At 37.3% G+C, this 27190-nt stretch overlaps 1 protein-coding gene across 2 annotated transcripts in view; it reads left to right on the top strand.

Annotated features, from left to right (window-relative positions):
- The window catches only part of RGS7BP (regulator of G protein signaling 7 binding protein), a gene marked incomplete at both ends in the record, with an annotated part of 30750 nt that extends 5380 nt beyond the window's left edge, over positions 1 to 25370 (top strand). Inside the window, 4 exons of one of the 2 annotated variants that reach the window (XM_082300963.1) lie at positions 17414 to 17544; positions 21814 to 21961; positions 23242 to 23312; positions 25279 to 25370. In XM_082300963.1, coding sequence (XP_082157089.1) covers positions 17414 to 17544; positions 21814 to 21961; positions 23242 to 23312; positions 25279 to 25370 — 442 coding nt within the window. Of the gene's footprint in view, positions 1 to 17413; positions 17545 to 21813; positions 21962 to 23241; positions 23313 to 25278 lie in introns of those variants that run through there. The other variant, XM_082300964.1, reaches the window with a different exon arrangement.
- Between the last annotated feature and the right edge of the window lie 1820 nt (positions 25371 to 27190).

The following is a 27190-nucleotide window of genomic DNA, read 5'->3' as shown; positions in this document are numbered from 1 at the left end:
TTGGGCAATTAGAAGAGGCACCTATTTCCTTTCCTAATTCACTTGTTCTGCAAGACTAAGCAAGGTAACAAAGAGAAAAGATGCAAAGACTTGGAAGGAGAGAAACAAAAACAAATCCTCTAGTGCTGGGGAAGGCAGCTCTGGGAAGAAATCTGGAAATTGTTGAAAGGGAAAGAAATGCTGAGGTAGAGATAATGCATTAGGAACTGAGCAAGATAGAAGTCGTGAGGACAGAAAAATACGTTGGTCATGGGCATATCTGTTTTGGAATATTAGGCAGACATCAGAGTAGGACAGTGGTGTAATGTGAACAAGAAGAGAAAGCTGCAAGTGTACCTATTGAAAAAGGATACACTAATACGCCAGCACAAACAGATTCAGCTAGAGCAGAGAGGAAGTGAAAGTCACACTTATGTTTTAAAAACTGAGAGAAAGAAAGACAAAGGAGATAATGAAAAAAAGACAAGGTAGCATGGGAACATAAAATCTTATAAAGTCCACACTGGATTAAACCATATCACCCCATCTAGCTCAAATCTGATGGCTGCTGGTAGCAGAGATTTCATAAAAAGTAAGCAAAGATACATAAACCAGGTTGTGCATAGAACGATGCCTTCCCTCATGTACTTGCTGCTACCCAGCACTCAGTAAGCAAAGGCTGCATCTGAACAATCTGTATCTGACAAACGTGAGTTCTCACTGAGGATTTCAGGATTTCTCTAAATATTAAGGTCTTTAACTCAAAAAATGCTGAGGATGAACAAGGACATTTTTATACTGTGGTGTATTTAAAAATCTATTTACTAAAGAAATATTATTGAAAAAGGAAACTTCACACTAAGTCTCCAACTGAATAGGCCCTCCTAGGTATTACAACCTCTTCTTTACTTGTTATCTTTTTCTTATAGAAATAGTGAAATTTTAGCAAAGGGGAGTAAAGATTAGAAATAAAAATAATCTAAATTGAAATATCTTTTAGGAATGCCAATCAAAGTAAACCCTTCTTTCAGCGTTGGTTTTCTCAGGACTTCAGGTCAATTCCTGCTCTCATACTAAAAGTTCCTAATGATTTTTAATGAGCTGTCTTCTGAAGAAGGTGAGTAAGGTTTGGTCCTTTCATCACATTTTCTGCTGTATAATGTAGCAGAAAGTAAATATCTCAAATTATTTACATTGTGCATCCTTGTAGTATTAGTTGCCATGGTCAAAACTGGAGAAAGTACAGCAACAAGAAAATGAGTCAGCATGATTTTTTCCAAAGAAAAAGGAAAAATACTTGTAATAGTAAGAAGATGGGGGGAGAAAGATGCAGATCTCTGTTATGGAAGAGAGTCTGGTTTATGGAATGATAGAGTGGTGGTCTGTTAGAATTCATCAAATAGGGAGCTGGCTGTATACATGGAGTCCACTAGGTCTGGGATGTCAACAGAAAGATAACTCAGAATTGTATTTTAAGATACAGGTCTGCACAACTGTGCACACACTTTTGTAAATGTCCTTACATATTCTCAAGCACTTGATATGCTTACATAATGTGTGCACTTGGCACACTGAAACCAGAACTGGCAGTATCTCTCTGACAGTCTGATATATATGTTGGCAGTGGCTTTTTTTGCATGAAACAGAACTGTGTGAGGAGCTCAGGGGTGCATGGCAATGTTCATCTGTGTGAGCGTAGCTCTGAAAGTGATTTTTCTGTTTTTATGACTGGTGTTCCAAAGTCCAGAATCTAAGGAGGAATAAACCTCTACACCCGTACACTCTGGGACAGCAGCTTTGCAGAAGAGGATCTTGGGGGTTCTGGTGAACATCGAGTTGAACATGAGCCAGTGCTGTGCCCTTGTGCAAAGTGGGCCAGCAGCCTCCTATGCTGCTTTAGGAAATGTTGCCAGCAGGTCGATGGAGCTCATCCTTCCTTTCTACTCAGGGCTGTTGAGGCCATATCTGGAATACTGGGTCCAGCAGTGGGCTCCCTAGCAGAAAAGAGGAAAGGACATACCAGAGCAGATCTAGTCAACTACCTTAGAGATGGTTAAGCAGCATCCCACATAAACGGCAAGGCTGTCAGACGTGGGATTGTTTAGCTTGGAGAAGAGAAGTCTTGGAGGGGGATATTATCAATATGTATAAAAAATACCTGATGGAATACTGTAAAGAAGACGCAGTCAGGCAGTTCTCAGTGGTATACAGTGATACGACAGCAGGTAAAAATTGAAATATAAAAAAAAATTGATGAAAAATTTTTTTAAACTCCCTTTGTGCTGTGAGGCAGGTAGAATATTGGAACAGGTGCACTGAGAGGTTCTGGAGTCTCCATCCTTGGAGATACTCAGAATTCAACTGGTCATGGCCCTCAGCAACTCTCTGTAGCTGACGCTGCTTTGAGCAGGAGGTTTGGATCAAGTTAGTTCTAGATGTCCCTTCCAGCCTGTGACAAAGTCATCATGAATCTCCTTGGGAAAATTCAAAGACAAAGCTTCCTTATTTGACATAGGCATCTGTTACTTCTATAAAATAGTTGTTAATTTTAAGTTCCTGTAAGTTCAAGAGAAGTTGAGAAAGTCACCTAAAAATCTCATCCTGATTGCATTCCTGTGCACAAAAAGATTATCATAGTGTTGCTTAAAGTTTTAATTTTATGTAATTTCTACTTTTGTTTCCCTTTGCAGTCTACAGTGGGAATTCTCATGTTTTCAATAAGCACCAAATAGTAATTTCTGAGAGCTAATTAATGGAAGATTGTTTCCTAAGGCTATTTTAAAACATACTTCTGACACTCAATTTTGGCCAGTTTTTTATTGAACTGTCTGAATTTTCCCTGAATTACAAACCTTCAGAATTATTACCTGCTTTCCAAAGCACGCTAACAAAAAAGACTGCTTCGAAATACTTTACAAATTAAATGATGAAAAGAAGACTCCACATCTCTAAGTTAAAGAAAGCTGTATCGAGACAGGCATAACAGAAAGCATTTTAACTGTTTAACTCTAGATGTTAAATGAAACTCTGCTGCTAGTCAGTATTAGCTGAGCAGAAACAAAGCACAGCAACACTTAGCTCAACAGGGAAGAATTTTTATAATCGTGATTCAAAACCATCTTTATGCCAACAAACCAGAGGTCTGCCCCAGCTAGATACCAATCGAGTAGCATTTATGGAGATCTCTGTGCTCCCTAGACATCTTTGCAGTCATTGCCATGGTACTCCTCTAAGTGTGTGTGTCAGGTGGGGAAAGTGATAATGTCGATCATGGGATTCTGAATCACAGGCACTGCTGCTGTATCCAACCTCTGTTGGAGATGTTAGCGTTGTTTCAAATGCCGGATGAAAGTTAAGAAGTAAGGTAAGAGATTGCACCATGATAACCAGAATGTGGCCTGATAAAACTATAGTTAAATACCAAAAATAATGTTATGATACATAAGAAAACAAGGAAAGCAGTCAATATTCACTGCAAGAATCAATACTGTTATACATAATAATACAGTAGCATAATGCCCTCTGAATCCATACAAGGTGATTTCTTGCGTTGTAGATGTTATAAACAGTAACAGCTTAAAGCTCTGACCTTAAAAATACTGTGAAGTAAAAAATACTGAGATCTTCCACTTCAGAAAACTCTTGGAAATAAAAAACCTCATTTTGCTTTCACAGGCTGTACTAAAAGCATTTCAGTAAGTTGTTTCAATGTGGCATGCTAGATCCCACAACTCTTAAAATCATTTAATAGTACCTCACTTAGGAAATTGTCCTGATGATTTAACTGTGACTGTCCACAATGAGTAAAGTCAGGGAGATCTTTGTCTCCCTCCAAAGAAGAATTTTTCGGGATATGGAGCAAGTTCATTACTGAGCATTCTGACCATATAAAGTCTCATTTTCCTTCAACTTAGACATTCAGCTTCTGTAAACATTTACTGGAATTTTCTTACATAGTTAAAATTTTCTTGTAATTTTGAGCGTATCAGGTTCTAGAAGCAAATTCTGACAGTGTTTATTCATTTTTGGTTGGCTGGCATATCTTCACTGATTTCTATGTCCTGAAGTGATTGCAAACTTAGTACCGTGTATCAGAGACTACATGTGTTCCAGGGACTCAAATCCCATTTTGAATAATGGGAGTTGGTCTACATGGGAATGTTTTGATAAAAAAGCTCAGATGTGGATAGTTTAACATACCCCTTCAGGACCAAGTAGTGCATGAGAGCGCAGAGTAAGTATACCCTAGCTTACTCCTTTCACAAAAGGGTAAGATGCGCATGTTGTTCTGAATAGATTCCTTGTAAAAAAATTCTCTAATTATACAAACCACATGCATCTAAAATGATGGAAAGGGATGGCAAAAAGATAAAACTATTTTCTGTGGAACTGAGTTAAGGTGGGTTTGCTTATTAAGAACAAAATCTGTTTACTCAATTTAAGCTGCAAGTTGAAAATGAAATCATTTAAGTCAGATATCTCCAGTTCAGAAAGCCAATAATGGAAGAAAAACGAAGGTTATTTACTAAGGCTAGAATTTTCAAAATAGCTGACCTCTATAGTCCGATTTTTTATTTGTACCTTTGTCTTTGGAAGTGCTTTAATAGGTATTTGGGACTTGAAGATACAAGGTATTAGTATCTCCCTTTATAGATCTATCTTTCATAACTGGAGGCCAGATTTAGTAAAGGGCAAACAGACCTAAAAGTGAATTTATTACTCTATTATTTTTCTATGTTTGGAACAGCAATTCTGAAAATTCTGGAAATTCTACGTCTGCAGTAATGCAGCATAACTTAGTTTTGACAAAGTGGAAGAGCTTACAGCACCTTGCCTAATGATAAACCTCACCGGCAGTCAGGACAGCAGTCTTGCTTGTCCTGACAAGGTTGATCCCAGAGGTGCTAGCATCCTCGAGAGCTTCACATACCATTTTGGTGCTCCTCATGAAACACAGTGGCCCATGCCACTTTGTTTTAGCCAAAGCTGAAGGTGAGTCAATTTCTAGACCACTTGCACCTGCCTCCTAGAAAAGGGAGGAAAGTGAGAAAAGTAGAAAGTGAGTGCTAAAAGTAGAACAGACATCATCTTTGTCAGTCTCTTACTTGCTCCTTTCTTCCATCTGACACTCAATTGGCACATTCACAGCCCTTTCCAGTGCACTGCTGAGACTCCAAGACTGCATATGCTGGGTAAGCCAAACAGGTAAGCCTGCCCCTTGCATGAAGGGTCCTCCCAACAGCCAGGAAGCTGTGTCACAGCCCAGCAGCCAGGGATGCTGCCCATTTTTGAGGATCACCACAAACGGCAATATTCTCCCTGGGAGACATAAAACAGCATAGCTGTTCCTCTGTGACATAACCTGAAGGTATGAGGTGTGGGGAGTTAGGGGGCACAATGCCATCATCTGACCCAGTGGAAAGAGTATTTTGCATGAAGAAGAAAAACTGTGTTGAGGTCTGGTCTGTACTTGGGTTTCAAGCAGTGCCATTGCAGGTAAACATCTAAAACTGTTAGGGAACTTCCTTTGTGGAAGCCTTGCTCCCATAATGTTTTTCTGTGTTTTAAGCAGATGAAATACATAAAGACACAGGGAAGCAGAGACTCAGAATTCAGGTAAAGGCTGATTATTCCTCAGCATTCTATATCTTCACCCTGGCAAACTTTGAATTTACCTGCACAGTACCTTGGTCTAGGGTTGGAGTACCCTGTAGGTTTAGGTTGGTTCGCCTTCCATTTTGATATGCCCTCTGCATTCATCATCACTCCCATTATGGGTTCCTGGAACCTAGAAGACCCCAAAATGTAAGATACTACAGTAATTCAAGTCTTTCAATGGAATCTTCTCTTCTCTTCTCTTCTCTTCTCTGCACGAGCAGCATTCCACTATAGTTAGATTTTAAAGGGTGGTTTCTCGAAGTCTAACTCATTAGTAATGGAGCATTCCAGACATATGTAAGACTATTTATCTGTAGCAATGGTTGAAATAACCAATCTGTTTTACATTCTTATTTTGAGGTATACAAACCTTTACGTGAGAAATTTAAGTGAAGGAAAACAACATACGTTACCAAACAGATAACGGGGACTGAATTACATTGGTGGGGCCTCTTTAGAAATGCTGCAGAATCAGAGCTGACCTTTAGCAGAAAATTCAGTGTTTCTGCCAGCAGTCTCTAATATGCCCTTCTCTTGCCCCATTTTGTCCTTTCGGAAGATATGCTCTCATTGTTGGACATAAAATGCTTTTTTCACCTCTGCTGTGCAAGTCATTTTCTCAAGGAGTAAACAGCCAGAGGGTCCAGCAGTTAGGTATATTTCTAGAAATGAACCGTGAGGATTTTGAAAAGCGCACAGAACTTAATGTGGACTCTGTTTTGACAGTTGCTGTTACCTTCACTTCACTCCAGATTTTCTCATTCCCTTTTCTCCTTCGTCATCCCTTTTTTCAGTGTTTCTGTTTCTTGCTTTTTTTCCCTCATAGCCTGTCTCCACTCAGTAATGAAATTAATATCTGATTTGCTACTGTCACATTAACTGTTTGGGAACTCCTCATGGCAAAGTCTTGAATGTATGTATGACAAGTCCACTGGAATCCACTGACCTTTAGATCTGTGGCATTACTGTAGTAAACATGATGAACAAAAATAATAATTTTTTCAAACCTCTCTGTTTTGAGAAAATTCTGAAAAATCTCATTCAGCCCCTGACCGATGTTTCAGATGAATTACTTATTAAATAGGGGTACCAGTTCTTACTATCTCTGAAAAATACTTAGTAATTTTACATCATATTTCAGTCTTTCAAGGGAAAGCATTGTTTTCAAATACTGTGGTTTATATTGCTATAGTTTTTTTCTAAATAATGCATGTTAATACTGCATTTTTATCATACTGTTTTCATCATTTATTTCTTTTGAAATTGATTTTTAAATGTCAGTTTACTGGAATTCTAAGCCCTAACATGTAACAGCACATAGCAACTCTTGTTGCTATGTCTTGTCATGTCATGTCACAAGTGGAATCAGTTAATAAGCTCTTCTTGAGCAAAAACCTGAGTGTTACTAGCTTATGTCAGTAAATAGTGCTTCACAATGGGATCTAGAGCTAAACTTTAGAAGGTATTTATAGACAGAAGTGTGGCTGATCATGAGCCTTTCATGTCATGCTGCTTCTATGCCCACAACAATTAGGGGTGCCAGAGAAGCCTACATGGTTCAAAATTAATGTTAGACCAATCCAAAATAACTTTTTCATTGCAGTATTTCTGAAAAAATAATGTACGGAAACTTCATACGTACCTTCACAGATGTAAATAAAAGTTGCACTTGTGTTTATCTGTAACCAAGATAGCCAATAAGTGTGCCTTTGTGTCCACATTAGGCCCACTGTTTTGAGACCTGTTTCAATAGCATATTTCAGTATTTCTCTTCTATAGGTTTCTAATGAAACACAGCTAAAGCTAAGAATTTAATGACAAGTTTTTAGTGCTCCTTTCCTGGTTATTTTCCTAAATACTGTTGATTAAGAAATCCCACATAGCTGCAATTTGATCGGAACTCTGCTTGTCTTCATTCTGGTTAGCTTGGCTTACATTGTTCTCAGAAAATTACTTCTGATTCTCACTGAATCTTATAGAGCCAGACTATGTTAAGAATATGTTCATATATCTTAAGAGAAGTGAAAACATGAGATAATGAAGTTACACGCATTAGAAAGGCTTCAGCATGAGCTCTTAGAATTCCACATGTGCTGGGATTTTGCTTCTGATTTCTTACCTCTTTTTTTTAAGTTTTGGACTGAAAATTGCAAGTTAATGGAAATGTTTTTACTAATGCTCAGTATTTCTCCACATTCTGTAACACTGCTCTCTAGTTAGAAAGGACCATTTTGACTCTGTGCCCCTCACTGAAACCAGCCAATGGCATTGCCAGGTTAATTGTGCAGGGCCCTGCAATTAAGAGCATGTCCTTCTCACGCCCCACATTTGGTCATGCTCTTTCAAGCGCTGCACTTCCTGCATAGTCAGCTAAGAAAAGACTTCACACTTAACTTTGATCTGCATGGTACATGGAGGTTTGCTCTAGTGAGAGGTCGAGTATCAAAGGGTAACTGCTCTTAGCAGCATCATCAGTACCTTGCAAGATCAGTCTCCAGCCATGGGAGATACCAGTTCTCAGGCCTACACTGGAAAAATTCCAACCAATTTCAACAAGGTGTACAAAATCTGTTGTAATTTTTCTAATTGCTTTATCGTTCTGTTTCTGAGCAAGTAGTTAAATATTTGAAACCATTATCTGGGCATTAAGATCTCACCTTGACACAGCATTAAAGGAAGCATTCCTTAATCCAGAATCTTTCCAGTATTACCAGTTAAATGCTGTTTAAATTCATGTTTTAAAATTTAACATATACCGAAGTGTTGGCTGTTAATGCATAGAATTTTCTCCTTGATGGGTACATTTCTAGATCTACATTTACATTTTCCACATAATTTTTAACTTTCAGAGAAATAATATACTGAATTATTTGTATATTAACATAGAAGGTCTTATTTTCTCTTATGTTCCATTTTTTATCTTGCTGTTCTTATCTTTCATAAGAATGCTTTCATCATGAACATTTCCTGGCAGCAGATCTGGTGTAAGAATTCAAATACCGACATATTAAATTCTGTGCTCAAAGTTGTTGAAGAAACTGCTTCCCATTTCAGAAGAAAACAAGTTTGCATTTATTGTTTGAGCAAAGAAAAACTGACACATCATATCTGTGTCTATCAGGGCAAGACAGATCATTGCAAATCTAGTGTTGGTAACCTTGGCAGCACGGCCAATGGTTGAGTGGCAAAATACTTAAAAGTGCCATGTTTATACAGCAGCCTCCAATTATTTCCAACAGCTCTGGAGTTGTTACTGTGGTGAAACAGCACTATCCACCCTTATGTGTTTACAAGCCCTTCCAAAAAAACCACCAACACCAACAAAGCAGCATTTGGTACTTGGGAATAGTATGACAACTGCAACCACAGTATGTAATGCTGAGCAGGATGAGGCTGTGTGCTGAGGAAGCAGTCCCTTCATGCAGGGTGAAGAGCCCCAGTGCACCAAAGTCGTGGACATTCCAAAGTCTGGGCATTTAATTTAACTGCAGACCTACCCAAAGTAGTGTGTACAGACTTTTGCAGTTCATTTTGCATCATTCAAGACTCAGAAATTAGTAGTACGTCTGTGCAGCTGCTAATACATGATACTGAATGGCTAAGAAAAACTTGATGGAAAAATCCTTGTTTCCCAAGCAGAAAAAAAGGCTTTGCAAAGAGGGAAAAAAACAAAAGTAACACCAGTTCACAAAGTCAAGTGGAGACCAAAGCAGGATTAAGAAATCTGAAGTGAAAAAATTGCAGAGTTCTTTTTGCTAGAATACTGCTTCCTGAACACATTTTATCAACAGATGGTTTTAAAAATTTCTTTTTCCTTATGTGAATTTAAATTCAGGAAGCTAATCTATTTCTTTTTTCCTCTTTTTTTCTTTTTTTTTTTTTTTTTGACACATTCAAGTTTTCTCAGTCTCTCAGCTGTGATTTTTAACTACTGTTACAGATTTGGTTTGTGAATTATCTGGTGGCACTGTGTGAGATTCTTTTACTGATTTCATAACAATTTTTCATTTGGAATACTTTCATATGGAGGTATTTGAACATACAATTTTTTAAAAAGATAAAAGATACTCTGAGGCGTAAGCGTGACATATTCAGAGCACTCCTAGAAGCATTTGATACCTACAGAATTCCAAACACTGCCTTATTCTGAGCAACCTAGTACTATCTACTGGATGTGCTGTTTTCTTTCCAGTTTAGAATTGCAGCAGTCAGTGTTTGACCAATAGACAAAAAAAAAAAAAAAAAAAGAAAAAAAAAGAAAAAAAAAAAAGAAAATATATAGATCTTTTCAGTAATTGCTAATGCAATATAGCTCTTATCCAAATCACAGTGAAACTTACGGAACATCTTCACTTTAAGTAGTCCTGGTAGCAAGGTGGTTTGTAATAATTTGAGGAAAAGCAAATACCGTGTTCCTTGCATTTTGTCATTCTAACCACTCTTCACAACTGCTCTGGTTTTCCCATTTTGGAATATGGAAAACCAGATACCTGAGTTACAAACAGATAGCAGGTATCCAGATCACGCTAATGCTTTAAGGAATGCCTTTTAGGAAAAAAAAGAAATTTATATTCAAGGAAAGTACTAACAGAAATGAAATGGAAAAAGGAAGTGTTACAAATCTAAGGAATCAGCTGGTTTAGTGTCCTGTGAATGGTCAACAGCAGATGGCATCACTTGCCTGCAGCAGAGTTCCTTCTAAATCCAGTATGTTTGTAGTTCGTTGTGACTGAGATCCTACAGCATCAAATACCTAAAGCATTTACCTCTCCTTCAGGCTCTCTGGAAAGTTTGACCGTATTTGTCCACGCAAATAAGAACCAATTTCAAAAATGACCACACATCAGATGCTAGTTTTCATAAAATTTCTGTACAACTATTAATCAAAGGAACTGCACGGGAGTGTGGGTATGAATCCATTTATGTTTTGCGGATTTTAGAAAGATAGAGTTTAGAAATTATTTGTTAATGAATAGTGATTAAGGGACATTTTAAAGAACACAGAAGCTTAACTAAAATCAAAGGGCAAATCCACAGGCAGCATGACTTTCAGCTGCCTGCAGGGAAGTTAAAAGAGGCTGGGCTTGAGCCTGTCCGATGGCACAAATTTATCTGTGCTTTCTCCACATTTTTATCAAATTCATTTGAGAACTTGTCAATGCTGACAAGGCAGGGTTCTGAATAGAAATTCCTTTGATAAGCTTAAGAGTTACTGTATATACAGCTAATCTCACTGTCTCCTTGGTTAGCACAGATCCTTTCTGGAAGGTCTGTGTCATGGTTTGGATTTATCTGTTCTTTGGTATCATATAATTTGGGGCTGTGAGACTAGAGCTAAGCAAGGCTGACTTGAGGGCTCAAAGTTTTCTTTCATCTAACCAGACACCACCTTCTCAACAGGGAGTCTGATAACCTGCACAGAGAAAGGCCCTGTTCAGCTTATGTTTGGCTAGTGCAGAAGTCTCCTGAATTTCTCTAAAGTAGAGGCAAGGGACAGACAGCTAAGGAAGGATCAACGGGCTTGGAGTTGATTTCTGCAGAGGTGTGGTGGTCAAGCCCTGCTTTTTTTTTTTTTTTTTTTTTTCTTTTTTAAAACTTAGAAGAACTTAAAAGCGTAGTTGGAGACACATACAATTTCATTTGGAATTCTGAGTATTTAGAATTAAATACTGAGTATTTAATTCTGTAGAGTTAAGTTCTGAGTATTTAGAATTAAAATCCTGCTGGGGATTTTAATCTTAGCTAAAGTGGTGGCTTCTTTTGAGCGCACAGCCAAACTCCCACCCAATTGCTTGCTCATGCACTCCTCAGCAGGACATGGGGAGAAGACAGGAAGAACAGGAATGAGAAAGATTGGGTGGAAATAGAGACATTGACTGACTGTAGAGCAGCCTTGACTTGGGAATGATTACCCTAATCTATTGCCAATTAAAATAAAAATAATTACTAATGTAGGTAGTGGGAAAAGACGCATACTAAGCTAGCACCTTTTCTACCTTTTTTCCATGCTCAACTTCACTCCAGGCTCCTGTACCTAGCCCCACCCTCCTGAGAGGTGCAGGTGGGATGGCAGTGGGGGGTTCCAGTCCTTACCAATCTGCTTTGTTTCTCCTTCCTCCTCACACTTTTCTTCAGCTCTAGTGTGGGCTTCTGCACAGGCAGCAGTCCTGTCAGGAAAATCTGCTCTAGCTTAGGCTCTCCACAGGTGGCAGTTCCTTCAAAAATACCCATCTGCTCTGGTGTTCTCTGTGGGCTGCAGGGAAGATCTGCTCTGCCATGGAGAACCTCCTTTCTCTTACCCTGATATTCCCGGTCTTGTTTCCTACTCCTTTTTTTCCCTCTGTCTCCCTGTGGCTATTTTTGCCCTTTTTAAAAATAAGTTTTTGTTCAGCAGATGAACTCAGCTGTGTCCTGCCAAGGAGTCCTTGCAGAGCTGCAGGAACTGTCTGTGTCCAGCACAGGGAAGCCCCCCACCTCATCCCACAAAGGGCACCCTGTTGCCACCATCACTACCAAAACCTTGCAAATGCACCCAACACACCTAGTATTACCTAGAGTAGAGTAAGTTTCCTTTCAGTGCTATTTTACTCATATACAAGAAGATACACTGAGTGATTTGTAATTGGGTTTGTCCTCTAGTGGAACAGATTGGATAGTGCTCTCGTAGTTTACTTGCCCATTCTTCAGTTCAGCCATTAAACTCACTTCTGAGGGAAGAAGTCTAGAAAATTCTGCGCTGTGACTCCGATAGTTTCAAAACTATGTTTTTCAAAAAAAAAAAAAGTTATAGTTGTATCTAAATTGTTCTAGCCTGGAAATACCTAAAATGTTATCAACCTTGGAGTTAGCAATGTCTCTACAATATGAGTCACTGCACTATGGTTTTGTTCTGCTGGTTGTATCATATACTCAGATTGACTCCATCAGTCTTATCAGAGTTATCAGAAATTTACACTGATCTAACAAAACTAAACCTGTTCACATGTCTTCTGTTATTGAGAGCGCTGTTGTAACTGCTTCAAAACAACAATCTGATTTAATAAGAACAGCATTGCAGTCATTTATGGATCTGCTAGAAGGAACAAGCCCTGCTTTTTTCCTGTCTGGACATGGGTGTGGCATAGCAATTGTATCACAGTATTGCATAGAGAACAGAAAACCAATGCATGGCACTGAAGCTGACAGCAGTTTGTGTACATTTTTTAAAAAATAGCCCCAGCAAATGGAAGGAACACAAATAAGAACATTTTTCCAGGAACTGTTTAGAAGAAAACGTCTTTGTTGGACAACTTCTCTACCTGTATTCAAAATAAATCAGCCAGTCTTTTGTTGCCTTCAAAGATCTATGGCTGCATGGTGAAGAAATAAATGATCTGTTTAAGATACAAAAGCAAAGGCAGGTTTAGTAGGCTGTTGCACCTGAGCCATAATCAGAGGGACTTCTTGTACTTAGTATATAAGGGGATTGTCACCCTTTTCATCCCAACAGAAGCACCATTATGTCTGAGGTAATTTTTGTTCTTCATCTTTTTCACCTTTCTACTGCTTTGTATTTCTCAACCATGGTGTTTCAGATACTGACTTAAAATACAATCTACAGGGTAATATTTGTGGACAGTGATTTTTCACAGCTCATCACGCCAACTTACATTATTTTTCAAAGGAAGTACATATATGGAGCATAAGACAGAATGTGATTATTTAATTTTCACTTTTGGCTTGGCAAATGTTTATTTTCCTTTGGCTTTTGAAAACAAACAATCTTCATTATATGTCTAGATAGTTCTTTCAGCTTATAATATTTTGGAACTATTAATACTTTCCCTTAGAGTTAAGCATAGAACTTGTCAAAACAATGCTTTTGCAAGAAGGTTTATCAAACCGTTCATATAGCTTAGCTACTCTTTTAACCAGAGGTAGTACATCTGTTTATGTTTTTTAATGTTGTTGAAAGTACAAATAAATTCTGTTCTGTTGTAAATGTGTGACTAAATTTTTTAAGTTAAATTGAGAATTAGACCATAATAATTTTTCAGTTTTAGTAGTCTTAAGTTTCACTAATTTCAGTGCAACTGTGAATGCTGGGCACCTGTGAGAATTCAGGAAAACCTTAAGGTGTTTCTCAATTGTAACCAACACTTTGGCAGTACAATAAAATCATCTGTCAGCTATTTTGGAGGAAAAAAAAATATTTTAAGGAATTTTTATTCTTTTCTTTGCATTTAAGGAGGAGCATTTTAATCATGTTTATTCATGTATTTTGAAATAATTACCAAAATAACTGCATTCATCTCTCTTAAAGATACCGAGTACTACATGGTTGGTGTAAGAGCTCCCTCTATAGGTTTTATTGTAAATCTCAATCTTAGGAAAATACAAAGGAAAGTAAATTCCACTTCTTGTCTGTGCTTTATAAACATACTCAGTTGAACAACATCACATGATTTTTAAAAAGTAGGATTTTATGGAAAGAAAGCCATCGACTTTAACAGTAGTTAAACCATGAGAATGTAATAGATTTACTATAGATTTTATAGACTTAAGTTTATTTTTACAAAAAATTATACTTTTAATAGCAGCCGGATAAACTGCGTAACTTAAGCTACTGTTTTGTATAGGACTAACGCAGCATTTTCACTTTTGTAACTACATTTTATACAGCCAACAATGAGGTGCTGGTCTGTGTCTCTTGGGCGGGTGCTCAGTGCTGTGCTAGCTCTCATATATCCAGCTACACATAAGCTATTAAATAGCTCTGTTGCAAACACCATTAGCACAGCATTGTGTAAGATTGTGTTATATGAGATTTCTCTTGAATAACTTAATGGTCTTCATAAAAAAATCAGCTAGACTAACTGAACAGCTGACGTGGGGGGTAATATTAGGAGTTTGCATGAACTTTCCTTGTAGATAAATATTATCTTGGTATATAACTACTAAATAATATTTAATATTAATTCATAATAAAAATAATTAATTAAAAATATATAATAACCAGCATTCTGAAATTTATGTCTATACTAGTCCCAGTAAAGCATTTCTCATGGTATGGCATTGAACACACAGAAATAGAAAAACTGATAACACTTTAAAAGGAAATGTTAAGCCCTCTACACAGAATTCAGGGATTATAAAAGAAATCTTTGTGCGCATTCACATCAGAGCATTTGGCTTTCAGGGATGAAAATGAAGCCTATATACATGCATAGAAGGAAATTGGTTGCAAACTAATGGAATTGTTGTGGTCATTATTGCAATTAAACACTAATTAAATAGTTCGAGACAATCAGTGAGGGTACCAGGCTGGAAATAATTCTCATTGTATAAACCTTGTACAATATTTTTCTTGGATACCACTGCTGTTACTCTGGATTTGCAAATGAGTGAAAAATTTTGCCTATAGTCCAATTACATATGTTCCATATTCTTGAGAAAACAAGAATGGGCCAGAACATGCATATGTTATTGATGTTTCTAGTTCTTACTCTCATGCTGTTCATAAATACAGTTTGCAAAAAAACCACATAGATTTATGGCTGCAAAAAAAGTCAATTAAAATGCCTATTATTATGAATACTCTCCCAGCTTTTGTAAATAGGAAGCCACTAATAAATCTGTATTGGTCCATGAGTTAAGCATCTTTTATATAATTGCTGCCTTCCTAGTCTGCACAGTTAATTCTGTCACTAAGAGCAAAAATGATTTTTAAAAAGTTTTCACCATGTTTGTTTCATAGAAATTTAATAGCTGTATAAGGAAAACACTGTTTGCTTACACCTGTGTGCAGACCCTGAAATCTCTTTGTCAGTGACACCTACAAAGGAACGTGGTAAATTGTAAATAAACATTGCTAACAAAAGTCCTGCAATAGCCATGACTTTTGAGAGGTCTGAGGATTTCTAACATCAGAAATACTGCAGAGAAAAGTAGAATTGGCATATTTCAGTTTTACCTCATCTGCTACAAGGAAATTACCTTGTCACAACATAGTGACTGTTTCTCTCAGGGATAGGCTTGTGGTTAAATAATCCTAGTTTTCAGAAGAGCTAGACAAATTCGGCTTGACTTACCTGAGAAAGAGGAGCAGAACTTCTCTTTCTGTCTCCCTATCAAAAGAGCTCTCATCATTGAGCAGAAAAAGGTCATCATTACCATCTCTGGTGGCTTAAATTTTTTGCAGGTTCCACTTTGCACAAGAACATGTATGGGGGAATCCCCTTCAGGTGGAATAGACAAGTCAGTGGCTTCAGGACAGAAGAAACCTTGGTCACAAAGAAATCTTCAGACATCTAGGAAACTTAAGCAGAAACTGAATGGGCCTGTGTGTATATTGGTGGGACTCCAGGACTTAGGTATTGCATGATAATAATAATAAATAAGCAATAGTTTGAAGACTTAAATTTTGGACCTGCATACTAAATATGGAAACCAAATGGATCTCTACACTCCTAAAGTTTTTTCTCTCAAAGTTTTTTTCAAAAAAACCGTGTGCTCATTGAGAAAAGGGCTGCCACAGTAATTGATGCACACATTGCGGGGTGGCGGGGGGGAAGCAGAATTGTGGTTGAACCCTTTTGTTCTGCACCATAGCTTTATTCTGTATGTACGATAAAATGCAGAAAGTATTGTGCATGATAATTTTTCAACAAATCAAGACTTCAGAAGTACAAAAGTAGATGTGGCTTAAGAGAAATGGTCATATTATAGTCTAGCCAAAAGAAATAAAGCTCCTAGGATAGGGCTGGTTTATTACAATGTGTTTGGTGTAGCTCCTGTAGTAACAGACCACAGCAATTGTAATTTACGCTCCAGTAATTTCCTGCCTCTTTGATGATGTCCACTTTGTAATGGCTTGGCAGGTGGAACCTATCGTCCTTTGTCTCTTTTGACTAAATCCAGCATAATTTCTCTTCAATCTTTAGTCTTTTCCAACCTTTTGGGTTTTTTTCTTTTTTAGCCTTTTTTCTTGTTTAAGCATTCATTTTTTGTACAATAATTTTTTTTCATGACTGCCCAGCTTACCACTACTGTGATTCCAGCCCACAAAAGTGATACTTAATCCCTGATTTTACAAGTAGGCATGAGAATTGGTTCCTGGGTGTGGGTAAATTATTTTCTTGGTGTCCTAAGCGATTAAGTGGAGGTGTAGGATTTCAGTTTTTGTTTTCAAGATTGTTACTACTTTTCTGAAAAAAGTCTCATGCATCCAATTCTCCTGACAGTGCAGTTGATATCACTACTAATTTAAATACAGGGGGAAAACAAATTCAGGCAGAATGTATAGAATAAGTAGGCTAAACCTGACTTGTTTCTGATGAGAGTGTCTTCAAAGTAGGGTTGATTCTGCTTGATACAGGATTCGTAACCTGAACAGGGACTGTTAAAGTGGCCCTGTAATCTGCATTTTTGTCAAGACCAAGGGTAACTGGGGCTGGATGGCAAAAGAATGCTTCAATCTCAAAGAAAATACTAATCCAAAGCTTTTTTTAAAGAGGGGAAAATATCTCCATCACTTATTTACCTGTTTTCTGAAAACATGCAGAGGAGACAATCAGGAGGACATGCAGTCTTACCAAAGACATCCCAAGTTTAGCAGTGTTAAGCCTAGAGTTTTACAGGTCTAAAGAATGCTTTGTAAATACATTATCATAGAAAAATCTTAATAGTTTGTAAAGCAGATTGTGATGTGGTTGCTTGCAACAGTAAAGAAGTGGATTTTATGACCCTTACATCCTTCTAATCTCATTCCTAATTATATTCTTCTCTTTTATTCCAGCCCAGAAGATGGTGAAATTCATCCTGAAATCTGTAGACTATACATCCAGTTGCAGTGTTGCTTAGAAATGTACACAACAGAAATGCTAAAGTCCATATGTCTGCTAGGATCACTGCAGTTTCATCGGAAAGGTACTGATTGGCACAAACACACAGAGAGATGCTAGTTTTAGAAAAAGAACAATCTTTTGGGTCATGAAAGACAAAACACTGTTCTAGTTTTGGCTGGGGTGGAGTTAATTTTCTTCATAGTAGCTATCATGGTGCTAAGTTTTGGATTTGCACTGGAAACAGTATTAATAACAGAGGAATATTTTAGTCATTGCTAAACTCACATGAGGTCAAGGCCTTTTCTGCTCTTCACCCTACCCCAACAGTGAGGATGCTGAGGGGGCACAAGGAGTTGGGAGAGCACACAACCAGGACAGCTGACCCCAGCTGACCCAGGGGATATCCCAGACCGTATGGCATCGTGCTCAGCCTATAAAGAGAGGGGGGAGGATGAAGGAAGGGGAGGGCATCCAAAGTGATGGCATTTGTCTTCCCAAGTCATCATTACTCATGAGATAGCCTTGTTTTCTCGGGATGGCTGAACACCTCCCTACACCCATTGGGAATGGTGAATAAATTCCTTGTTTTGCTTTGCTTGCATGCATGGCTTTCGTTTTACTTACTAAACTGCCTGTACCTCAGCCCATGAGTTTTCACCCTTTCAGTAGTCTCCATCATCCCACCAGGGGCGAGCAAGTGAGCAGCTCTGTGGGACTTAATTGATGTCCGAGGTTAAACCACAACAAGATCCAAATTGTAAAACAAATTATATATTTCTGTAATAGGTTTTCAGTTACTAAAAAGGAGCTCTATTTCTGTTAATCATAATTCTTACAGAAGTGTGTCTTATCAGGTATGTATCACTAATGTCCTCACCATTAAAAAGTCTGATTCTTTTTAAAAAAGAGTATTCCCTTAAGTTTTGGCTGCCATTAATCAGACAAGTGGGCAAACTTAGTAATGTTATTAGATATATTTGTTGGGCAAGATATGTTATTAATAATGTTGCTGTTACTATACATTTTCTTAACTCACTGCTGTTTCCAGTAAATTGTTCTTAGAGCTTCACTTTTTGTGCCTCCAGTTCTCAACTCCATCCTGCCCCAACAGGAAAAAGGGAGGGGAAGAGGGAGAAAGAGAGAGTGGCCTACGGTTTGGGAGAGTGTCAGTGATAGCACTAAATTGGGAAGTGCCATTCCTAAAACACTGCCATAGCAAAAAATAGATAAATACGGTTTAAAAGATGCCTACCTTTATAAAAGCAGATACTAGGTTTGGAAGGGAAATTTTGCTTCCGTGAAAATGCATCTCTCTAATCATTTCATACTTGATTAGCTGCCTACTGAAAGGAAGATGTAGAAATGCTGATAATTTACTGACCAGTTTACTTAGTAACCTCATTGCTCAGTGATGGCACACGCTGATTAGAGCTGTATCTGTGCTGATTGTAACTACTCTTTCCCCAGATAGTATCTCATCAATGAAAAACTGGGTAAAGACAAGACAACGTTCTGTAATGAACTGTAATAAAGGTCTCGTAATGAAATTTTTGAATTTCCTGTCATGCTAAAATATCCTGTAGTGTACTTTTCATATCTGGCTGTAGAATACTGCTAAAGCCAGGGATATTTTTATTATTAAAGTAAGAATGAGAGATTTATAACTGCTTAACTGAGCTTCTCAATTATTTTCTCAAGTTTGATCCTCAGCATTATTTAACTAAATTGATTTAATTTCATACTAAAAGCATTTTCTGCTTCTTAAAGTTAAAAAAAGCTGAATTGCTGGTGAGAAGAGGAAGAATACATCATTGCAACTAAAACTATTGAAAATCTTTCCACTGACTAAATTGAAAGTAAAATTTAGGGTTCATATCCATTTTTGAAGTATCTATTACAGAAGATAGCCTTACCTGCCACTGTAAGGATGAGAAGATTTAAAAGCTTTTGTTTCCCTGTAGGCTCTTACCAGGGTAGAAATGTTAAGCCTAAATCATACATTATTCAAGCAAAGCCTGTATTATTAGATGACTCTTTAACTGCTTTCAAGTGACTGAGCAAATGATCTGAAATTCAAGAAAGGATTCATGAATTGCTCACAATATAACAGAATTACTGGTAAAGAGCTTTTTTCAGTTGAAAAGAAATCTGTGTTGTTCATTCTGGCAAATCTGCAAGAGCTTGTCTTTGTGCTAACAAAAAGAACATTATGGTCTCTGCTTCTGTCCTCAAGCTGAGAGAAAGAACCTTTACTATTATTTCATCTAATGCTTTTATTGTTTCTATTGAAAGACCTTTCACATCCCTGAAGGATGCATCCTGACAGCATGTCACCAAAGGTCAGGTCAGGGTTCCACCATAAAACTTTAAAATAATGGAATGATCCTCTAAACCCTGTTTCATCAGTAACACCTTGTGATATCAGTGGCAAATGGATGGTTTACCTGAAACATTTTAAATGAAAAAGTAATATGTGGAGATTTTAGTAACATTGTGTTTTGAACTTCTTGCCATGGGAAAAAATAAGGAAACTTATATGACTGAACAACGACAACTGTACCATATGAATCACCTTAAAATAACAGCATAAGCTGCAGTTAAGGACAAGAAAAATCTGGAACACCTACAGGGTGATACAGAGTAAAACATGTAATCTGTGAAGCAGGCTTACTCTGCTGTTCCACAAGCAATTGAGTCACCATTCAGCGTAACAGTTTGTAACCACCAGAAAGGTCTTGGTCTCTTTCTCTATGTCTCCCCTCCCTTATAATGCCTTCACTTCTTCCTCCTTTCCACTGCTTTTGGAAAAGGAGTGGTATGATCCTCCTTCTCTGGCACTTGCTCCTGAACTTGTAGGGTTTTTGACTGACCTTACTTAAACCACTTCATAAGAAAACATCACATTTTATTTTCCCTTTTGTTGGGGTAATCCTCTACCATTTCAATGGCTAAAGTGGATCACAGAAGGATTTGGCAAAGCACAAGTTAGCAATGGATGCCAGTAAGCAGCAAAGAAAGGATACAGGACATTCTTTTATAGAGGCTAAACTTGTTATGGTCGATTCATGTACTCTCTAGGATTCACAGTTAGGTAACTGTGGGCTTCCTACTGGCTTTAGAGAGTATTAAAACATTAAGCAAGTATCTTCTGTAGCATAGGCTACACCTAGCCTGGTTTGAGACAGGTGGCTAAGAATAACTTGTTTTTCTTTTTTTCAAAGGAATATTTTACCAGAATGCAACTGTTTGGAGAACTTGCCCAAAAACTTTATCTTATGATCCAGGAATTTCTAGATTTAAAAAACAAGGTTACCTAACTGATAGCTGGGATATGTATTTGTGATGTGGAAGAGCAGTGTACCGTGGTCTGCAGTCTTGATTTTAGCATCCTACAAAAATGGGCTGAATGACCACTGCTCTATTAGCTGGTCTTGCTCTTCATGTACTTTGTCAAACCTTACAGGAACTACTCAGATTTGTCCTGATGTCAAAATTTTTCAAACTGCAAAAATGGTGAAATGAAAAAAACATTTCCTACTCATCTTTTTGTACTGCTGGTTTGAATGTTGACATTTGTCTGGGATGCACTCCAGTGTGAATTTTCTTCTGTATTTGGTGCCAGAATTGTAGCTGTCACTACAGAAAAGGAAAGCTACCAGGCAATCCAAAGGAGATTTGCAAGATTACCAAAATATCCTACCAAGGGTTAGCTCTCTTGAGTGTTCCACTATCATGATCCAATCCTTTATCCTGTTCTCTTCCTCACAAAAGCCCTGGAAGATCTGTCATGAAGCCCCCCTCCAATTTCAATACTATATTTAATTTCCATACAGTGAGAATGAATTAGGTAGGTGTCAACACAGAAATTCAGAACATAATACATTTGGGCTGTGGGTGGTGCCAGCTTTATATTGTTGTTAAATCATAAAGTACAAAATTTCACATTTTTGTCTTTTGTTTTCCCTTGGTATTACTGTAGTACTAGGAGACATGGATTGCAGTATTCTTTAATGTCAAAGTTTTGAAGTTGTTTCCAAAATGTATGTTGTAGTTTCCTCACTTACTCTGTTCTGTTTTGTCTTCTGGCTTTTATTTTGTGTTGCATGAGAGCTAGTGGAGTTTAATTGAACCCCTTCAAATTGGTAAGAGAAATATATGGCAGCTCTCAGGTTTGTAGCTTGGTGTGGTCTGCTCTGCTTCTGAACAGTTCTTACTCAGAGTTTGCATTTAAGCAGTCTTTTTCTCCATTTGTATTGTGCAAGGTCAAGTTCAAAGCATGAATTAGATAATTTGAGTATCCATTTTAATCAATAAATAATAAGGATACATGTTTTGTTTAAATATTTTAAAGGAAAAGAACCTTGCGGCCCACCCAAGATCTTAGATACTAAAGTGGAGGAGAGTTCCGAAGTACCGATTTTAGAAGACACATCATTATCACCAACAGATATTCAACAGCATCTATGGCAGGTTTCCACAGATATTGAAAACACTGAAAGGTATGTGTAGCGCTTCATTCCTAAACAAATTTCTTCCTAGAATTTATGTAGTGTCTTTTAATTTGACAACCAGTGTTACTCCTATGAAAAGTATAAGTAAAATAAATAACCTGTTACCTTTTCTGGTACATTTAACAGAGTTTCTGATTTTGTACCTGAAATCTGCCAGACTCCAGTTCTGCATTCCTAAATCAAAAACACAGAATCTAATTCATTTCAGTTAGTTCTGCCCATAGGTTTAAATTCTGAAGTTTTAGGAGGGGAGGGGAATGTAATCTATAAGTCTGTTGTAATGGTGTTCTCTTACCCTCTTAACTATGCAGTTGAAAGACAAAAATGAAACTGTTTACTAGAGAGTAATACTGATGGCCAATATTTCTTTGAAAAAAATACTATTTTGAGGCTTTGTATATTAAATTGCTGCAGAGATTTAAATTGTTGTCATGCTTATTTACATAAAGCCAAGTTCTGTCCTACAGAGGCCATAATGTGGAGAATAAAACAGAGCAATTTTTTACTAATTGTGCTCCTGCATTTCTAAGAACCATTTTATGTGTAGATGAATTAAGCAAGACCGTATTGGTTTTAAATCCTGAAAGCATTAAGACATTACAAGCCTATAGGTCTACCATCAATGTGTAAAACAGAAACCATTTTGAAACTTCTGGCCTCTTTCAAAACATATCAAAATATAATTAGCTTTTGGAGATGATGTGTTATTATCATATTTTCCATCATCTGCCTTTCAGAAAATCTAATGCCAGAGTCCTCCTAAGGCAGGTGAGACAGATAGCCTTGTTTTTAAAATTTTCATTTAATATGTAGTGTTAAGTACCATGGGTTAGTTGCATGTATTATAATTTTCTGCTGAACAGTGAAACACATTCATGGCACAAGCTACAAAATGATGATAAGGGCTATGAAGTTGACATTAGTACTAGCTAATACTAATTTTAAGACATATTGTGTGTTTTGCCACTAGGATCACATTGTGCCCCCAAAGGCTTTTAGTATGAAATATTCAAGTGCCAGAATAGATCATCAATTTGAACAAGGAAAAGCTAGTATCAGACTGTCATAAAAGTGCTCCCTTGTTAATTTTATTGCCTTTTTTTTTTGTATGCATCTTCTGATACATGTATGTAAACCAAATGCTTGCTGAATGGATTTTTGTATTTATTGCTCCACTGTTTTAGCATATAAAGCTATACTGTGAGCTACTCCCCATGCAGTCTTCAACTGTTGTTCCATTGTATCTTTTTAAACTGTTGTATCCACAGAGATATGAGAGAAATGAAAAACCTTTTAAGTAAACTCAGGGAGACTATGCCTTTACCACTGAAAAATCAAGGTAGGTTTTGAATTTCTTCATGTAAGAAAAATTAAGATAATTAAAGGGTTTGCCTTCCTTTAGATACAAAAAAATCTAGGGTTCTTTAAGAGAGACTACAAAAAGAAAAATATAGGCAAAATCTCTTCCCTGCTGATTCAGTGGAACCAGAATCTAGTATGTGATCTTTGGCCTCTTGAGTTTCACATGAGGTATTCTGGAATTTTATAGATAGGGTATCTACACATAAAATAATGAACTTTTCCCGGTGATATGAAGGCAGAAGCACAACTACTTCCCAGTGTCAGGAGTCCTTCTTTCTCAAAGGTAATGAAGGTGCAAATTGCATAGACTATGACAGGGATCCTTCTGAGTGATGGGTTTGCTTCACCCCTACAAGGCTTGTAGCTTCTGTGACCTGACACTCACTCTGCAGAAAAGCTACTTGCTTTGAGTCTGCCACAAGCCTGCTTTTGCCATAGACAGCTATCAGGCACCTGATACAAATGCACAGGTGGGCAAGATCTCCATCCTGTGCATGTATTTAGCAATGGGTTTTCATTTTGTTGTGTGCTAAATACTTCACATCTACAGGCACTCTCTTTGTTCATGAGAACAGCATTAAACAGATAATAATTTTTCTTTTTGAATTCTTCTTGATAATGGGTGTTCCTTAATGTGGTGCAGTCTTTGCGCAGTGGCAGCTGATGAAATATGCTGATTTTGTCCTAGATCTCATCCCGAGTAACTAAGCAGCCTAGCATTCATCATAATATGCTAAGAGATGAATATAGAGTGATTGGATTCTTTATACAAGTAAGATTTCATGGCAGGATGGCTTGATGGAAAACTATGTTGAAAGGAAAAAGGGCATCACTTGTGATACAGACCATTGTAAAGACTGGAAGAGTGACAAAAAGTCTACGCCTAGTCTAGAAGAAAAGAGCATGCTGGAAATAAGGAATGGAAAGACAAATTGGGGGGATATGAAGCACAGAGAAACTTGAATTCAGAGCAGAGATAAAAGTGTACAGAATTCTTCGTTGCTGCCTGGTGTCTACACTGCCCTTCAGCACTGACCAGAAAATCACTGACACCCTGTGCAGCAGGATAGGAAGCATCCCAGAGTTTTAAAACTCTGAGATATGCCCCAGGATCAGGTAATCATAATTATTATGGAGATGCTGTTAACCAGCATTGTAAGACTCTCGAATGCAAAATTTATTTATTTGCTCTGTGCTCTATGGGAGCTATTGATGCCTTTTCCTGGTCTTAAAATCAAGAGTCATACACAGTTAGAAGGGGAAAAGGGATTTTACCTTGGAATTTATTTTAAGGATCCTTAGGTGCACATGTCCAGTTCATATGCATCGAAATGCACCCCACCAAGTCTGCCCCCAAAGATCAGGTATAATATTATAGGTTTTACTAATTAGCATATCTATCAAAGATTCCCCAATGAGAGGCTTAAGTGAGCCCCCCCTCCCCAAGGAACCTTCCCCTGGATGGTTCTATCTTGGTTTACAGAATGTGTTCTGGAGAGGACCTTGGGGTCTGGGGCACACTGATCCCTGACTACGAAGCTTCTAAAATGTTTAGTCTCTTAGCTTGACAAACAAGTCCAAGAATGTAGGCAAAAAGCACCAGGAATACAGAAGTTGTACAAAGGTGTAACGGGTATAAAAGAAAAGGCAAAAAATCTTCATGGCATCACTATCACATCATAAAGAGTTGTCAGGCATTGGAATGACTGCCCAGGGAGGTGGTGGAGGTGTTGAAAGAACTGGACCTGGCACTTAGTGCTATGGTCTGGTTGATGTGGTGGTGATGAGTTAGAGGTTAGACTCAATCTTAGAGATCTTCTCCAACAAATGATTCTATGATCACGTAGGTGCTGTTAGGACACGTAAATTATATAAACTCTTTCCTGTGTAATCTCTGCATATGTGTACATGCTTGTGTTAAAATGTGGGGGTTTTCATCACAGATGATAGCAGCCTCCTAAACTTGACTCCATATCCACTGGTAAGAAGACGGAAGCGAAGATTCTTTGGACTGTGTTGTCTTGTCTCAAGTTAGAAGATTAAGCACAGAAGCACCAAGGAAATCACAACTTTGATTAAACCACTATTATTTGACTGCTGAAAAGATGAAGGTGGCTAATCTTGATTATAAAGTACATTTTCTACACTAGGCTATTCATTTTTGTCTTCTGGTCCATCCCCCTTTTCAAATAAGGGTTTTAATAGTTTTAAGTTACGGTGGTCCAAAAATGGCTGTGGAATAGATCTAGCATATTTAAATCTTTTTGAAGTATGTTTTGCATGCTTACTTTCAGTCACTCAAGACACATGAATTATGGTTCATAGATAATTTTAGAGGGTTTTTTTAAGTGTTTGAGCTGCAGCTAAAAGTATGTGCATAGTACAGTACTCTTACTAGTATCATATTAAAATCATACTCAACAGTTTTTAAGTATAGGAAAAGAACATTTGATCATTCTCTCACAGTCTTTAAACATAGGAAACTATTTAAGAGCAAAACTATTAAAGTTCTAAGACATTCAAACAATATTGTAACAGAGTTTGTACAAAATCTCCAGTTGCTTTTCATGCTCTCATTCATATTTAGTCTTCCACCGTATCTCAACTTCAAAGCTTTATAGAAAAATATCTTAATTTATGATACACAAACCATATATGAAAATAGTTAGGACTTGTAAATACGGAGAAATCATACTATCTACAAGCTGTATAATGCATAGAAGCAACAGATTTCCTTTTAAGCCAATAGTGTATCTACAAGATTTTGGAAAAAATAAATAATTTATCAAAAGAAGGTGTATTAAAATAGACAATGTAAAACACAACATCAACCCATTTTGTTGCCAGTAGAATTCAAAGCATGGTGTCTGCATATCTCCAAGTACTGATCTAATAAGGCATGCCAGAATTATCTCAGACTGTAAGATATTAAACGTTTTACATTGTTAATAAAGTTTTTTATTTAAACTGAATGTTGTCGTGTTTCTAGTTGTATTGCCAGACTATGTATTTTTTTCTAATTTTGTTGTCTGGGTACTACAAAAATTCGTGATAATATTTCCATTTCAACAAGTATGTTTACAAAGATTAAAAAAAATGTATGACTGAATTCTTTAAATAGCACAGAAAAAGGTAACTTCAGTGTGTTTGAAGATTTCAGGTCATGAACTATTCTTAGGCATACATACTCCTAAGCATCTAAAATGGGGAGATCCCTACACACACAAAACTCTGCTTCTCAGAGCAAACACATTTTTAAGAAGAATGGAATCAAAGTCCACAGCACGTTTTATTGAAGTTAATTCTTTAAAGTGTTCTGCACATTTCTCATGAACCTTGTGCTCGCTAATCAGAGCTGTTGTCCGTAAGAGGCAGCACCTACATGTTTTCATTGGAAGTCTTAACACTGAACCGTGCCATAAATCAAATCTCTCCTGATGGGAGAGGGTGTTTTAAAGTCCTTGCAAGGAGTTCGAGAGACAAACGGAGACTTTCCTGGAGTTTCACTGCTGCCAGATAGTTGTTTACTAAGTCTTAACAGAGAAACAGAGTCACTACCGTGACCCAGGCATAACACAGAGCAGAGAATGCAGGAGAAAAGTCCAATTATCAAGATTAACACAGCCTTTTAAAGATAATTTAACCAATGGTTACTAAAAACATACATTATTTTCACTTTCCTACCAATTATTCAGTAACACAGCCAGGAACTGCAGAATTTTTTGTCCAGTCATCCCAAATTACTACTACTGCATGTTATAAATAAAGTATGTAATTTGTGCTATTATGTATAAAACTGAAATGTAATGAGACCATGCAGAGACAGAGTTTCAAAATCCCTCCACCAGCCTGGTT

Source organism: Coloeus monedula (assembly GCF_965178545.1).
Source record: "Coloeus monedula genome assembly, chromosome: Z".
Taxonomy (NCBI): domain Eukaryota; kingdom Metazoa; phylum Chordata; class Aves; order Passeriformes; family Corvidae; genus Coloeus; species Coloeus monedula.
This window is presented reverse-complemented; position numbering and strand designations above follow the sequence as displayed.